At 46.9% G+C, this 17,791-nt stretch overlaps 1 protein-coding gene across 2 annotated transcripts in view; it reads right to left on the reverse strand.

Annotated features, from left to right (window-relative positions):
• NEDD9 (neural precursor cell expressed, developmentally down-regulated 9) overlaps nt 1-17,791 on the reverse strand; it is a 167,061-nt gene that overhangs the window by 44,240 nt on the left and 105,030 nt on the right. The window contains exon 1 of one of the 2 annotated variants that reach the window (XM_010945718.3): nt 2,377-2,559. The exons of the other annotated variant lie outside the window; for it this stretch is intronic. Within the exon in view, the coding sequence (XP_010944020.1) occupies nt 2,377-2,388 (12 nt within the window). The 5' untranslated portion in view covers nt 2,389-2,559. Of the gene's footprint in view, nt 1-2,376; nt 2,560-17,791 lie in introns of those variants that run through there. 2 annotated transcript variants of the gene reach the window in all.

Below are 17,791 nucleotides of genomic sequence, written 5' to 3' on the forward strand. Positions count from 1 at the left end.
TTGTAGAGTTATTGTCTTAAAAAAAAAAATCTATCCTGCAGAAAGACTTTGGATGAAATAGAGTCTTAAACTTCCTGGGAGAAGACACAGTCACACAGGACATTTGAGGGAGGTCACAGGTAGGTTCTTTCTCTTTCTTTAATAGTGATTTAAAGTCACAAGTTCCAGAGCCAGATCACCTTGGTTCAAATCCCAGCTCCACCACTTTTTAGCTGTGTGGCTTTGGACAAATTACTTAGCCTCTCTGTGCCACAATTTCCACATTTGAAAATGAGTATAAAGTATTAACATTACCTCATGGAGTTAATTGGGAGAGTTAAATACGACAATCCTGCATTGTCATGGTGAGTCTTAAGAACTGTTATTTATCACTCTTCTACCTTTGTGTCATTCCCCCTACTCAAACTTACAAAATCTCCTGAGATAAAATTGTCCATTATTAACTAGAGAGAAAATAAGCTTTATAAGAAAGGGAAAGTAGATTGCTTCAGCTATTGGTTCCTTTTAGAATCACCACAAGGTGTCAATCTGTCATTTGGTTTGTCGGAGGGAGAAGTCAGTAGTTTTGCTGGTGAAGTTGTCCACAAGCTAATAAAAATCATCTATTTACATCACCTGGCAGGATGTTTGACACTGCTAAGACCTGGCGAAGAGGCAGGTTTTCCCCAAGAACGCCAATCACGGTTCACATCGTCAGTTGCCATGACATTTTCTTTCCACAAAAGTAAGACTAAACAGGATGAGGTCACTGGATAAAAGTGACTTTAGACTTTGTCACTTGCCAGATCGCAGCACTCAACATTGAAAACAGCCATTTATACTTTTGAATAATAAATGTATGAACGTATTTTCTCTTTTTTGACCCTTCCAGCTGGTTTTTATGAAACTCAAGGTGTTCAGCAATGGGGAGAAGGACAAAGAGTCATTAAGTAGTATCTGGAAATGAGATAATAGTAATTCCTATCACTGTTCTAAATAAGGGAACTGTGGAAAAATGGGGTGAACTGCTTCAAGAAAGCAAGCTTTCCTGCCAGGTAGAAAGCTTTTTTCCTGGTTGCATCAAGTCAAACATATTAAGAATCTTCAGGATTATCCACTCCCCTGATCTTTCCTATTGAGGCAGAAAATGGAAAGCTGATAGTACAGTGATAACTGATACCTGTGTCTTCAGCGAGGTCTCACCTTTTCAAGGAGAACTATAACTCATGCACTACAATAAAGACTTTCGACATTTAGATTTAGAGCTACTGAAGAAGATTTATAGCTTTTGAATAAAAGATTAATCACTGAGGTTAGCCAGTGGCTATTAGCCAGAACTAAGTATTTACAACCTCATATTAAAAAAGGATGAGCCAGAAGCTAGGTAATTCAGAAAGAAAGCAAAGTAGCTCCCAGCTACCACAATCCTGAAGGTCAGACAGGTGATGGTGATGCGAATTGCCAATCCAAAAGCACAACCACCTGCCTAAATTCTTTTTAATAGCCTGTTTGTTTAAACGCACTAGCATTGCACCTATTCAGAAGTATTCCTCTTCCAAGGAAAATTCACATCCAGTTCATTGCAATCTGCTCTGAATAGGGTCTGTGGAAGCTGCTTGCCTGGTTAGATGGGGGCAAGTTCAACAAAATGGGGTATTCTAAGCAAGTCATAATCCTTTTGCCAAGAATAAACACAAGGAGGAGTGAAATGCATGGGAAAATAACACTGAGTGCTATGACACTGAGTTTCAGGGACATAAGCTTGCTGGAGCCTTCAGACCCTCAGTCGATTCAAACGCCAATAAAATGCTTTCAAGAAATGGCAAATACTCATTTGTTCTTAATCCAGCATCATTTATGGATGTCAAAATTCTCCACCATCAGCTGTGTAACAGTACCTGGGACTTTTAAGGTCTCCCACCAAAAGTACATATGGCAAGGTGCTTCCCGAAGCAAACGCGCCAAAGCCAAGGCTGAAAACAGCTTTAACAACCAGTGTGAGAGACTCAGCAGTTCTGATTCCTCTCTTATTACAGTTCCCGGGACAGTGGAGGCCAGGCCCCGGGAAGCCGCGGAGACTTGAGTTAAGGCGCGCTCGGCTTCAAGTTAGACACCCGCTGATCTACAGCGGCTGCTGCATCCTGGCTCTAAGACCAACTCCCCGCAACTTTCAGGGGAGGTGGCCCCGGGTGTGCCGTAGCTCCCGGCGTGGGTCTTAAGAGACCGGGTCTCTGCCTGCCTGCTTGTATGCCAACCTCAGTGACTGAGCCCCATCTCAGAACCCTCTCGGGCACAGCAGAGGTCCCCGCAGAGGAGTTGTCACAGTGGGACACGGACACGGACACGGACACACACACACACACACACGGAAACCTTTTGTAAAAGGAGCCCTCCTACCTTATACTTCATCTCGGCAGCGGGGAATTGAGCCGTTTTCCTACACTAGTTACACTGCATTAAGCACTGACGAGTCCGTCCCTCCATCGAGCGCTGGGCTAAATGAGAGAACCGCCCGGACTCGGCCGCTGGTCAGTCGCAGTGCGCGGAGCTCTGGCGCACCTACGCCCGCCAAGCCTCTTAACTCACTGTTTTGCTCGAGGCGGGCGGAGCGCGGGCCTCATTTGCATCCCGATTCCCCATTGGCTAGTGGGCCAAGGTAACGCGGATGCTCCGCCCACCCTTAACTCCCGAAAACTGACAAAGAACTTGTAATGTGATCATTTCTTTTTACATTGTCAGAAAGGGTGGAAAATAAAACGGGGAACCGTCCCGAACCTTACTCCACCCCCGCCCCCACCAAAAAAAAAAAAAAAAAAAAAAAGAAAGAAAGAAAAGAAAAAGAAACCGGGAAAGGAGATATATTCTTTTTAAGATTAACCTAAGTTTTAAAGAAATCGAATTCACAAAGCAGTCTGACAGTCGCGCTTCCTGTGACCTGGCAACTCCTTCATAAACCCATTTCATTTCAAAGCCATTCACCTCACAATCTCTACATGAAACGAACTCGGGGAACAAAAGGTTTTCTGTCTCCGGGTCCCTTTTTACTAACTACCCCTGCTGATATCTCTCTCTCTCTTTCTCTCCTCCCTCCCCTCCCCTTTCTTGTGGCTGTTTGCTTTTTTTGTTCTTTTCAATGTTCAAAGTACTTGCAGTGTCAGTCTGCAAGGAGCCAGAATACAATTCTCCCTCAGTGAAAAGGAACTCCCTAGCACTGGCACCAGGGATTCCCTGGCTGGCTTCTCATGAGGGCCTCACAGAGCTGTGTCTACCGCATTCAGTGACCTTCTCTGGCTTTGCTGAGGATAAAGGTTAGATGTGACCTCTCGGATGGGGTGGCTAGTGCATGCCCTATATATTATCACTGCTCACCAAGTACTGTGCTCTTTGATGGCTGGGATTTCTAGCTCCAGCTTTGAACACTGCTGTTTTTCCTTCTGACCTCTCTCCTGAAGATGACCCATTAACCCACCAACACTTATTATCCGGGGAACAAAAAAAATGCCCACTGTTTGATGAGCCTGGTTAAAAAGACCAGTCTTTTTCTAGTGAAGCACAGAACATTCGGTTCAGCCTCATGCTTTCTATAGAGAGAGCCATCACCCAGGAGAGTACAGAAATGGTCACCTTCAGCAGCTCTTCTGGGGGACAGAGCAGTGAGGGGAAAATTCCTTTTCATGGGGCCTCAGGATTGAGACTTGGTGAGTGCAGACAATAGCTGTCCCTGAATGGGATGGACTCCAACCAGACTACATGACTTGTATGGAAAAATCAGCCCTTACATTTTTTCTGACCAAGTTGGATCAGTATCAGTTTGATTTTTCACCTGCTCCCAATTCCCAACGGATTAAAATTTACTTTTACGATCTAAGTAAAAAGAACAGGAGAGCAGCTGTCCTACAAAAGTGGTTTCTAGATACAAGGCTCATAGTTTAGATCATGGTTTAATGTGGCACGGATTCCCTGGACAGGCCCCCTAGGCAGTCATAATGAGGTTGACACACTGGTTTGGGGCCTCTACTCGGCCTCCTTCCCTCATTTAGCCTTAGAGTGAAAATTAACCTGAGTGATTCTGCAAGATCTTTCTGAACACACAGTAAATACAGGACATACTGCATTGTCTGGATGTTCCGAATAGTCCCACAGACTTATGGGAGAGTCATTAGCTTGCAGGAAATTGTTTTTGGTGTCTGCCTGGATCAGCCAAAGTCCTTCTCATCTGTAAGATGAGTCTTGTGGCCTACAGGAGATCTAGATAACATTCCTTCAGCTTCCTAAGCAGTAAAGCTGAATCTGCCTTCTGTTTTGACTGCTATTAAGGAGCAAACACTAGCTAACCCTATTTTAATGCTTTCAAACAGTTCCCCCAAGCATATGCTAGGGTTTTTTTCTATTCTCTTGGTAAAAAAAAAGCTTAATTCACACCAAGTGGCCCTCCTGCTTGCCTATTTCTATCCTGTACAGAATATACCTGAAAATCTACCTGAAGTTCATTTCAAGATGGTTTGGGTCATTGCATTGTTAGTTATAGAAAGAAAAGCAAGAGGGTGTTGGAGTCACGTAAACCTGTGTTAGACTTTCTAACTTCCTCATTCTGGTGTCCTGAAGTGTGAAATAGAGAAAATAATAATACCAGCCTGCTAGGGTTATAATGAAGATTAAATGAGATCACGTGGATAGACGTTAATAGTGTCTGGTGCATAGTAAGACCTTAATAAATGATTGCTTATTAGTATTATTACCATTATTCTTATTTTAATATTAAATTTATGATATATTTTATTATTATATCACATAACACTATAAGTTAAATACATGTTAATATATATTTTATAAATATATACATTATTTTATTTAATTATTATGTTAATTATAACTGTATCACTATTAGACTGTTACTGATATCTTAAGTGTGGTGGGCATTTAGAAAACGGTGGCTGAATCCCCTCATCTCTGTGCTGTCCTCTCATAGGGCAGCTTTCTCATTTAACAGATATCAGTTCATCACCTGCCATGTGCCAGGTGGAGTTCCAGGTGGGGAGGATACAGCAGTCCAGAGAAAGCTCTTACCCTCATGGAGCTGATAGTCCAGTGGGCGTGGAGGACAACAATTAAACGAATATATAGTACAATTTTGGAGGGGCGAATGCCATGAAGAAAAATTAAGCAGGAAAACTGTTAGAGCAGGGTGCATAAGGGGTTCTTATTTTACAGAGAGCTGTTGTGTAAGCCACTCTAAGGAGGTTAACAGTGAAGCAAAAATCTAAATAATATGAGGAATCCACTCAGAGATCAGGGGAAAGAACATTCCAGACAGAGGAAGTGTCCCATGGAAAGGGCCCAAGATATGAATGAGCCTGGTGTGTTTAAGAACAGCAAGCAGTCCAGGATGCCGGCAGAGGGGTGCCCAAGGGAGGGGCAGGGAAGGCGAGCTCCGAGACGGAGTGGGAGCCGCTGGGATTTTCTCCCGAGTGTGGCAGTCACGGGAGCATTCTGAACAGGGAATGGTATGATCTGTTTCTCTCTGTTTTTACTCTTTGTTTAAACATCAGGGGTAGCAGACTACTAATTAAAATACTGATCACATTCTGAGCGCAGCTTACATCATGCTGATGGCTGTGACTTTATTAGTGTCATCTAGTATGTTCCCTTCAAAACCTTTTGGGGAAACACAAATTCAATGAATAGAGAAACAACCCCGTCCCCATCTATTACCTGAGATTTTGGATGCAAAGGTACTGTTTAAACTGTTCTATATAAACACTGTACTTAAATTATGCAGCCACCATACTGCTCCTGAGGGTAGCCTCCTAAAATGGGCCAGGACACCGGGGCTCGGACATTAACCTGTGTTCACCAGCACACTCTCAGCCTGTCAGCCCTGCCACCTGCCGGTTGCCTGCCAAGGGCTTTATCTCCCCAGATGCTCGTGCAGGCACGAGCAAGGGAAATGGCACTGATGACATCCAAATGGTTTTCCAGCTGCCACTGGGCACTGGCGTGGATACAGCAAAAACTCAGAGGGGATGCTAGAGGGAAGAGATTATTCTGTCCACAGCTTGGGAGGAGGCAATGTGGCTACTCTCTAAGAGGCAAGGGCAAAGTCAGAGCATGTGAGGGCAGGAACTGACCTCGGGAATCACTCAGTCCAGCCCCTGGTAGAGAGGATGAAGCTGCTGCTCTGGGGGTACCCTGCCCAGAGGCCACCCGTTTGGTTCATAACAACAGTCAGTGCTTTAGGTCAGTCTGCTGTATCTCCTGTCTGATTTATTCCAGTCATTCCTTTTAGTCTCCCTGCCTGAAACTTCCTCCGCTCTAATCTATAGTCCACGTCGCTACCTGCTTAATTTCTAGAATACAGAGCCGATCACATTACTACTACATTTAAAACAAACAAACAAACAAAAAAAACCTCTGGGAACATTCCAATGCCTTAAAAAGCAAAACCTGCACTTTGGCACAAACTATAATCAGAGCCCTCTCCCTTTCTGGTCTCAGCTCCCACCATCCCCTCACCCCACATCCCACACTCCAGCCACACATTCGTTGGGAGGAAGGAGGGACTCACAGATTCCGAGACCTGCTTGTCCTCTCCTGACTTTGCACAGATGGGTCCCTCTGCCCAGAACAGCCTCCCTTCACTCTTCTGCTCTCAAGCCTGGTCCCAACACTAACTCCTTTGTGCTTCCTTGTCTATAGCCCCCACCCGGCCCACCTCGCCCTTTCAGAACTAATTCCGCCCTCCTTTTACTATGCCCCCATTGTCCTTGGAACACGGCCCTATTAGAAGGCTCTTCCACATTGTATCATGATGCTTTATTGATGAATGTTTCCCCAACTTCCAGGTGAGCTGGCATCTTATTCAACTCTGTGTCCCCTGTAGGCTTATATCTAATAGGAGCTTAAATGCTTGCTGAATGAATAAGAGGACAACACAACTTAAAAGAATGTGTGTGATCCTGAGGTTCCGCCCGGTGTCCGGGAAGGGAGCGGGGAAACCCGTGTCTGAGGGCAGTCCTGCCGTTTACGTTTTCTGGACGTGGAGCTGGGCTGCACCTCTTCAGGACCAGCTCGAGGCCTGCTGCCAGCTCTGACCCTTGGGTGGGGATCAGTCCAATAACAAAGTTTTGTGGCCCGCCTGTTTTTATATGACCTATGAGCTAAGAATAGATTTTACATGTTTAAATGGTTGGAACAAAATCAAAAGAAGGATCATATTCCGTGAGATCTGAAAAAAAATAGTGTCGAATTCAAATTTCAATGTCTACAATTAAAATAAAACCCTACGAGGTGGGTCGTCGTGCTCTGGTTTTCCATGTAACTGATACTCGGGGAGGTTCTCCAGCTTGCACACAGGCACAGGCGAGGGCGGCAGGTCTGGCTCCCGGGCCAGCTGATACGGCGGCCAGGCTCCCTCTGGGTGCCTTCGTTATCTGAGCCCCCGCTTGTCGGTTCAGCAAAGCAGCGCCTCCACCCTAGTGGGGCTAAGCCTATCTGAGCAACAGGTGTTGTTCTCGAGTGATGACTAAGGCTGGTAGTGTGCACGCAAACACACACCTCAATCAGTGTACTTTCAGGCATGTGTGTGTAGTCCCTCTTGCCTAGACTGCCTTCCTTTCCTCATCTGATTTAGATCCCATCTTTCCCCCAGTTTGCACTCCATCTCCCTCATGGAGCCTTTAAAATCTCTCCATTTTTGATCTTCCCTGACCTCCCTGTGTCTTTCATCACCTATGGCCTAGGTCAGTGCTTCCCACATCTGGCCTCCCTTAAGACCTGGCTATGAATGCCCCAACTTCTCCCCTTTAAGTTGGATTCAGTAGACCTGGTGTGAGGCCTTGGAATCTACACGTGAAAAAGGTCTTCGAAGGATCCTGGGTTCAGTGTGAGATTCTCCTCCATAAAGAGATTTTAAGCGACTCGTGGAAGAGGATCCTGTTTTCCCTTCAGCCATAGCCCATTCTGCACCTGCTGGGTAACTGCATCTCATCTTAGGTCTTCTCAAAGCCCTATGTCCCGTCCAGGCACCCGGCCTTCATCGATGTCACTGTGAAGGAAATAAGTCACCTTGGAGCAGGCGGGGGAAAGAACACCTCTCACTCGGGGCAAAAGCTCACTTCTATCTGTCGAGTTGGTCAAGCTCTTGGCATGAATGCAAGTTTATTATTAGAGAGACACTCAGCCCAGTCTCCAGGGCTTCCTGCCTCATGTGCTGTGGGTGGAGCTTTCATTCACTTTCCCTCCACTAATATCTTGGCACAAGAGACCTCCTGAAAGTCACCCGAACCCCACCCGTCTTCCCCTCTTTTCACAGCAGCGTCCTGTAAAGAAGCTCTGTTTTCTGAAAGAGTTGTTAAAAGCACTGCTTGAACATACTCGTTTCTGCAGATGGCCAGTGGTGTTTACCAAAAAGGCTTGTTGACTCACGGTCCCCGAATTACTTCTGATTTGGTTCCTCCCTAACTTATTTCTTATTTTCGCTCAGTGACGAGCCACCTGGGGTGGGGTGGGGCTCTGAGCAGATTAGAAATGTTTCCTCCAGATCTCACTTCACCGCATGACATGGTGGATTCCCACACTGTGAAGACTTTACAAGGTCTGACTGCCCCTTTTCACTCGGTCAAGTTTATGAGTGTGTCATTGTCACCATCCTTTTAAAAATCCACCACCCGCTTTCCCCCACCCCACTCGCCACTGCCCTCTGCCTCCCATCCCAGACTCCTTGAGGTGGCTTTTAACTTTCTCAAGGGCGAAGTGCTAAAATTGAGAGTCTCAGGCCCTTCTCAGTCCTTGATAAACCCTGAAAGAATACATGTAACACCATGTCACTAAGGTGTTACTAAAAAACTACAGAGACTCCTGTAAATGGGGTGATTGACCTGATTTTTGAAAAACTTGTACGACTGTAAAGTTTCTAATGTTTTAGATATATATATACATATATATACACACACACATTAATAGTGTTATTATAAATTTGGAATACTTAATTACTACCTTTTTTCTCTGAAAGAACTAAAAAAAGGAGATTAAATTATATGTTTAGTAAATTCACTCAACTCTAGTGAAATATGACAAGCATTTGTGAGACTGAATTTTAACATTTAGTATTTTCTTCACATGAAGGATTTGGGGGCGATAACTTCGGGGTGAAATGATAAGAAAAGTTAGAAACACATAATAAAGATTTAGGTTGCTTTAACTTCCTAAGTGTGCAAAGGCTTACATCTCTACTGTTTATATGTATCCATCTGGGCAAAGGAACGGAGTTTAGTGGAGCACAAGGAGTTTAGCAGTAAGCCTGCGCAGACTCCAGCCCCGAGGTGTTATGTTACCGCACGCTTTACTTGGTCCAAGTAAACAATGTGTTAGGTGAAACTGTCCTAGAAATCTCTTTGGCTGGTAGAAACTTCGACTGCGTGTTTTCACCAAGGTCCAGGTGATCTGCCAAGACCAAAGAGTCAGGAGTTCCACGACTAGACAGAGGATGGCCCCTCCTCTTCTGAAGAAATGGTCCAACACAGTGACATTGCTGCATAATGTGTGTTAAATCAAAAGGGACAAAGGCACCATGTCTCCTTCTTGGTAACTCTTGTTCTCCTTTTACATATTCTTATAGCTGAAGATTCTTCCTGACCCCTCCTCGCACACATATCATCACTGTCTATATGCTAGGACCTGATAACGTGGCGTGACAAGCTGGGGCTCTGCAAACCCTCCCCATCCTCCACACTTTGCTACCATCTAGGTAAAGTAAGCACAGAGCTTTACAGACTGCGTGCCCTCAGATCCTGGCTGGGGCTGGATGTTCTGTTTCCAATCCACTCCTGAGCTTTGCCATTCTCCAGACACACAGCTGCTAAAAGGCACCCTCCACATCCCACATCCAGCATGACTCCAGGATGGAGATGGGTGGGGAAGAACTGCGGGGGACATGGGGTGGGTGCTTTAAACATCAAATAGACACTCAACTGGCAGCACAGAATAAACCATTTCTTTAGGGTTGGGAGATGCATTTCCCGCCACCCTCACCCCCACCCCCCCCAGCCCCCCACCCCCTGCCGGGCAGAAGAGAGCCTGGCTGACTCTGTCCTTCAAGAGCCCCTGCCTCCCGTTCCTCCCTGCCCTCATCAGCTGAGGCCTGTGACTGTCCCACAGGCCCTGCCCCAGGGCACCTGGTCCGTCTGGCCAGCCCCGGTGGCCGCCAGCTGGCGCTGATGAGTGAGTACTAGGAATCTGAGTGATGCAGGGCCTGGGGGAGGGGGGGCGGAGGGGGAGGGCAGGATGAGAGGAATGTGGCCGAGGGACCAGCGTGCGGCCCCGCACTGTCCAATCTAAGCTTTTGAAGAGCTTGATTCATTTTAGAAAGCAAACAAAGCACTCCAGCTATCAGCAATCTTTTATTTCGTCTGCTGGAGGAGTGCCTTTCCAGCGTGGGCCAGAGACGAGGCGGCGGCGGAGACACCCGTGTCCACCCTTGACTGGCCGGCGCGTGTGGACGGCGCATTCCTTTCTGCCCACTGAAGCCGGGAAGTAAAGAGCAGCTCTCTTCTTTGTCAGAGAAGCCAGAGAGGAGCCGGCTAACGAGGAGCAGGCACCAGACTTTAAGGCTCAATTACTCACACCACTGAGGTTTACAGATGCTCAGTGCAAGTGCCCTTCATTTGCTTAAGTCCTGGCACCCTGTGATTTCAGACCAAAGGATGTAGACAAGGGAGGGAGGCCGCAAGGGTGTTCTTGAACTTCGATGCCTGCGGGTTCTCATGACTCATGCTCCAAGCAGCCTGTGGAGCTTCTGGCCTTCAGGAGGGCGGAGAGTTGGGAGAAAGGGCAAAGCCACGGCTCTCCCGTCTCTAGAAGGTGGAGGCCACGTGCTCCTCACCTTTAGATTTCCCCATCTCAAAATCGCTTTCTATCTTTAAAAGCCAATTTCTATGCAATTCTGGTCACCAGGGAAAAAAAGCTTTCCCTCGTTACCCGATGGTTGTGCGCTTTTTATCCTCCCCTCTCAAGCCCACTGCGGGACTCGGCTCCCCACCTTGTCCCCTGATCTTCCACATCCCGCTTTCTACAAGGACCTGCACGCCTTCCTCATCCAAAACACAGATCCTTGGTTCCTTGTTCAAAAACCTGGAGGCCAGACGAGTCGTGGAATTCAGAGTATTTCAGCTTTTAGAAACAGACTTAGCATCTATGTGGCATGCTACGAAACCTCCAGTGGGCCGCGGGCCTGCGTCCGGAACACAGAGTCATTCACATTTTGGCAGATGTACGAACATTCACACCAAGGCAGGCAAAAGAATATGTACACCTGGGGCCAGTCCAGGTCAGGTTTTGCCGCCAAATGAAGTATAAAAGAACTCTAGATTTTTATACTTTGTAATCGTGGATGAACCAGCACGGACCACTGACAGCCTCCAGTTCCTCAGGACCCGCCTCTGCCACCTCTCCTTCCCCCAGCACCACACCAAGCGCTCTGCTCTGTCCGTCTTTCACTTGCCACCACCAGTGAGCCATCCCGTCCTGGCCTCCCATTCTGTCCTCCTCGCCTCTGCCTCTGCCATGCACTCCACCCACCGCCACGCAGGCCAGCGCCTCCCCAGCTCTCCGCTGTGAAGTACCAGTGTCTTCCATTCTCAAGCCATCATGAACCACTTAAAAACACATGACTAGAGGGGTGGGTATAGCTCAGTGGTAGAGCACATGCTTAACATATAGGAAGTTCTGGGTTCACTCCCTAATATTGCCATTTAAAAAAAAAAAAGTAAGTTACTAGAAAAATGGACATAGGAAATACAAGCCTGGTCTGTTGTTATTATTACCGAATTCAACCACCGCGGTCCTGGGCGGTGTGTGACCTGGTGTGGGTCTGCATATTGCATCTTGAGGCCCCTCTTGTCCAAGGTGGGGTCTGTCCTCAGTCCCTTGTGTCCCCCAGCCTCTGACATTCTCCATCACCTGTCTTGAAACAGCCTCCTTGGCTTCGGCAGCAGTGGGCTCTTCCTGGTCTTTAACCTGTCCCACCGATACAGTCGGCACTCCCGCCCTCCGTACCCACGGGTTCCGAATCCACGGGTTCAACCAACCACGGATGGTGTAGTATTTTCTACCCACCAGTGATTGACTCCGAAAATTCGGGACCCGCACATATAGAGGGTAGACTGGGTGGGACTAGAGCACTGAGGATTTTGATATCTGTGGGGTGGGGTGGGTAGGGAGGTCCTGGAACCAATCTCGCTACGGACACCCACAGACCACTGCAAATCAGCCTTCTTTTCAGGCTGCCTTTCCCCGAGTTTGCATCCTCAGCCCTTTTTTGTCTCTCTTTTCTCCTTTATCCATCTTATCCCCTCCAACGACTTCTACTCTCAATTTTATGTTGATGAAAATCACATCCCCTGGCTTGTGTTCTGAGATCTCAGCTCTCATTTCCTCCTACACCCAGATACTCCAGAGGCTCCCCATAAACTCCTCACAGTCACATCTTGTAATGGTTAATTTTATGTGTCAACCTGGCTAGGCCACAGTACCCAGTTATTTGGTCAAATACTAGTCTAGACATGCTGTGGAGATATTTTTTCAATGAGAAAAACATTTAAATTGGTAGACTTTGTAAAGCAGTTAACCTCCATCATGTGGGTGGGCCCATCTAGTCAGTTGAAGGTCTTAAGAGAAAAAAGACTGATGTGCTTCCAGAAAGAAGAAAACTGCTCCAGGAGGCCTCTGGACTCGAGCTGCACCATCAGTTCTTCTCTGGGTCAAAAGCCTGCTAGCCTGCCCTGCAGATTTTGGACTTCTAGCTTGCACCATCATGTGAGTCAATTCCTTAAATCAATCTCTGTGTACATAAACACACACACTCACACATCCTATTGGCCTATTGGTTCCAATTCTTTGGAGAACCCTGGCTCATTCTCGTTTGAACTTCCCACTGAAACAGTGTCTACTTCTAGCTGTTCTGTCTGTGATGCTGCCATTGTCCCAGGTACCTAGAATCAGAAGTTCAAACTGATCTTTTGTTTCTTCTTCCCTCCTCTTCCCACATCCGATCAGCCATGTCAACCCTATACCCTCAGTATTTATGGCATAAATACCCCCTTTCCATTCATTCACCAGGGGAGATCTCCAACCGCCGGTTGTCAGGCCTGGTCTGTCACAGACTGTATTCCCACATTCTCCACAGCGATTGGCCCAAGAACTTGGCATGTGAGCCAGACAGAGTGACTCTGAGACCTTCTTTGAGATTTTTGTAAATGAAGCTTGGGAGAGAGAGGGCCTCTCTTTCTTTGGATCATAAACTGTAAATGTCTGCTTGGCAGCAAACATCTTTTCCTCATTGTAGAGAGTGTCCGTAGCAAGGAAGAATGAGTTCACACACAAAAGAAGCAAAGTTATTTGGAGTGGAGGAACGGAAGGAAGCCTGATCCTGTTGTCTGAGCGTCCGGATCCAGCCATATCTGAAGTCTCTGCTTAATCCAATTCCTAAAGCAATAAGCACAATTTTCTGCTTAACCTAGCTGGGGCTGAGCTTATTGAACTTGCAGCTACAGTGTCCTGACTGTCCCTGCACCAGAAGTATTCTCCTAAAGGGCAAAGACTACGCCTCACTTATTTGTATCCCCTGTAGCACCACATTTAGGATCTTTTGGGACTAGATGCTGCACTGAATTCCCAGCTCGACTTTAAGGTACCAGCTATGTTATGAAATTGCATGTGAGGGGAGAGTGAGAAATGACAGGAAGGAGCATTTTCTGCAGCTCCTAAGAAGGCAAAAATAATACGGAGACTTACGTATTAGGAAAGTTCCAGGTGGGAATTTGGTGACCCAAATGAGAAGCAGATCTACCCTTTTATTTCAAATTCATTGGTTTGGATGCACAGATTTAACAATGAAAGGAAGAGCAAGGCATAGTTTTACTGTTAAGTGCAGGCTAGCAGTGCTCTGTCTACCTATAGATCCGTATAAATATTTATATTACATTTCCTTGCCAATTAACGTGTACTTGTTAATCGCTGCTGAGATTTCATTCCTCCGTCCACCAGTACTTAACTAACTGCCCAACAGAATGCTGGGCATCGTGAGAGTTACAAGGATGTGTAACACTCAGATACTGCCCTCACTTCTGAAATACCCATTACGGTAGCAGCCAAAGGGACTTCAGGAAGATAAACTTGTGCAGGAAAAAAAAAAAAATCCCACCGTAAAGTTATGTAAGTTTCTATTTTAAAATCATCTGGTTCTAATTTACTAAATTTAATGCTTTAGAGTCAAAGCCAAAGTGCTACATTTGATTTATGGAAATACTTTAGCACGTTTTTCCATCGCACTCTTGTACAATATATTTACCGCCCTTTTGTTATGGTTAGAAAGATTACGGACCTTTAAAAAAAGCCCTCTTTACGAGCTTGCTGATATTTTAGTATAAAACGCCGTAAGATGGAATAAGAAGTCTAGTAAACAATAATATTCACCGAGGAGCATTCCACATGGTTTAGCTTTTTCTGTGTGTGTGTGTGTGTGTGTGTATGTGTAAATTTAACAGAGCGGTCCATCTGGAAAATGGATGTTTAAAAAAACTCCACTTTATGCTAAACCACTTCTTTTCATGGCAGGCAAGTACTCTGGGGCGAGGGAGAGATATTTAAATAGCAGTCATACTCTGCTACCCTGCTAACGAAATAATAACGTGAATACCAAAGAATAAAGGAATGCCAAAGACGCAGACTTCCATCACCTCCAGGAGGGAACTTGCAAAATATTCCAGTGAAATGGAGTCTAAGAATCTGGACATCTGCACCGTTTGTGTCAGTGGCTCCGGGCCCAGGAGCCCACCATCTGCCTCGGGTTGAGGGCGGTACCAGGCTGTGCCATCCCGCCCACTGTCCCTGACATGCCCACCCACTGGTGTCACAGTTCCATGGAAGAGGCAAAGGTAGCTCTTCCCGGGGCCCAGCAGTGAGCCACCCCCTGTGGCTTTCCAGGCCCTGGGTTCGACCGGCTTACCTGGCTTGGCAGTCTGGTGACCACCCCATGGCATTTTACAGAAAAATCAAGGCCTCGTGCCAACCTCCTCATTGAAACCTCCCAGACGTGCTGTGGTTTAGCCAACAAAACCTGCCCTGAATTTTTAAGGTAGTATTTAAAGCCAGTGCGTGTTCCCTTTGTTCCTGCTTTACCCCAGTTTCTGTTGACTTACAAAAAATGAGAGGGTTTTCATTTCACACCCACATAACGTAAGATGGCAGCCTAGGAACCCCCCACACCTGGCAGCACTGCTCTTCTTTACAGCAAAGAAACCTCGTTTCCTTCAGAGTTCAGACAGCTCTTGTAACGAAAAACTGCAAAGGCCAGGCCAGTCAAATGTTTTCATCCCAACAAGCCACCTTCACATCAGGTTATAGGACGCAGGATTCAGGTGCTCAAAGGCACCTGGAAGAGTGATGAGCAACTGTCTGGCCTGGCTCAGGGGCTCCAGGTGACCACGTCCTGCGTCCTCCCATACAAAGCAAGGCCTGATCATCAATAAACTGTCTCTTCCTCCCTGTCTGCCCCAGATCTGTTCCCCCAACTCCCCTGCCCGGGAGACCCGTCTTGCCATCTCCCTTTGGAAGCACTGTAAGAAGAAATGAAATAAACAAGACAACAGGAAGAAAGTAAAACACCACGATCTCTTACTCCTTCTGAATTCTTCTTTGGAAAGTCTCTTATTTCACCTCTCCAAGTTCATCCATTCTTCCCTCATCTCCAGCTTAAGTCTCGGCTTCTCCTGGAGATGTGCACCAGCCCCTACTGCTGAGTCCTTTTCCTGAACTCGCGCTCTGCTCACTGACCAATCCACCCTGCCGCACGCTGGGGTCCTGGTGCCCTTGTCCGTCACTTGCCAGTCCCTAACTGTGCCTCGTGTGGGGCAAGTGCCTCACGTTTGCAGGTTCGCGTAATGGGTGATCTTGGAAGTAGGCGATCCTCTATCTGACCCAGGCAATAGCAGTTTGTTTTCACTGAGATACAGTTCACATATATGCGATTCACCATTTTTAAGTGTACTATTCAGTGGTTTTTAGGATATTCACAGAGTTGTACCACCATCATCACTATCTCACTCCAGAGCACTTCCACCACCCCAAAAAGAAACCCCACGCCCATTAGCAGGCCCTCCCCTTTCCTCCCCTCATCCTTACCCCCAAATCCTCGGCAACCATAACCACCATTCTCATTTTTGTCTAGCAATAACAATTTATAACTGACTTCATGCCGTTATTTCTCATGCAATTCCGAAGGCTGACACAAACATGAGACTGACTATGGAATTTTTTGTATGCATTTAGAAGGATGGCGTCGGTTGTATGAACACATGGATACATTTAGTACTCGTGAGGGAGTGTGGCGTGATAACCACCAAAAAAACCTGGTAATTAAATGTAGAGAGGAAAAAGCAAAAGTTGGGAAATGTTGGAGAGAGTTGGGGAGTGAAGTCTTTAGACAGAGAGGAGAAATAAGTTTTCCCGAGAGACAAGGAGCTTATTCTCTTTGTATTTGCCACCCAGAGATCTCATCATCGCCAGATACAGCCAAGCGTATTATCTAATCTCTGTAACAACAAGGCAGGGGTTAGTGTTCCTACTCTAGTGTTCCTACCTGATGCTCGGAGAGGCAAATGTCTTGCCCAGAGTCACATAGCAAGGGTTTAACCCAGGCTTGTCTGGCTCCAAATCTCAAGCTCTTAATAACCCGTTATTCCCTTTCAATGCTGAGGTTCTACAGGTCCTTGAGCTGATGCCAGAAAAGTACCCCAAAGAAGAATTTGCTGTTCTCTGGAAAACAGCCAGAAGACAGAGGCAGGCATAACAAACACGCTCCCGGTCTGGACAGGAGAGGGCCTTGGCTGCTCTGTGAGGCCACTCACGTTCCCTGGGTCCCGGGCCTCCGCTCGTCACCCTGGAAACCACCAGAGCCTCTGGTTTATCCCATCCTCCAGGCCAGTCTGGTCTAGAAGCAGAATTGTCAAGGTCAACTCTCTGGGTGGCAGTAAGCCTCCAGAATGCCAGAGCTACTCTGACCTTCTTCAGTTCCGAGGCCCCGCCTCGCCCCCCAGGGAGCCCTGCCAGCTGCACACAGGTCTTCCCACCGCTGGGCTGATCTCTGAGGATGCGGCCAGGTCTCTGCAGTGCCTTCTGCTGACACCTGCTCTTTCCTGCACGCGGAGCACGCGGCCCTCCCTCCTTCTCTCTCTCCAGGCCAGGTCACCCACTCGAGTGCTTCCAAAGTCACTTACTCACATGCCAATGACCTCTTGATGGTTAACTTTGTATACAAGTCAACGTGGCTGGGCCACCACGCCTAGATATCTGTTCAGACTCTATTCTGGGTGGTTCTGTGAGGGTGCTCTGGATGAGATTTACATTTCAACTGGTGGACTTTGAGTAAAGGAGATTGTCCCTGTTTGTGAGTGGGCCTCATCCAATCAGTTGGAGGCCTGAATAGAACAGAAAGCTGACCTGTTCTGAGCAAGAGGGGATTCCGAAGACGGCCTCTGTAACATACCTGCAACGCTTGCTTTCCCTGGTTCATCAGCAGATTGCTTTTGAATTTGAACTGCAACTCTTTCCTAAGTCTCCAGGCTGCTGGCCTCCCCCATCAGATTTTGGCCATGCCAGCCTTCCATTAACACAGAAGCCAATTCTTTAGAAGCAAATCTTCCAGGGCTCAAATCCATACTGCAGAGGAAAATAGCCTTCCTCACGGACAACTCACGTCCAGAAGAGAACTAGTACTCCGGGATGACTGGTAGTGTCGAGTACCTACAGTGTAAACAGT

Source organism: Camelus bactrianus, chromosome 20 (assembly GCF_048773025.1).
Source record: "Camelus bactrianus isolate YW-2024 breed Bactrian camel chromosome 20, ASM4877302v1, whole genome shotgun sequence".
In the NCBI taxonomy this organism is placed as follows: domain Eukaryota; kingdom Metazoa; phylum Chordata; class Mammalia; order Artiodactyla; family Camelidae; genus Camelus; species Camelus bactrianus.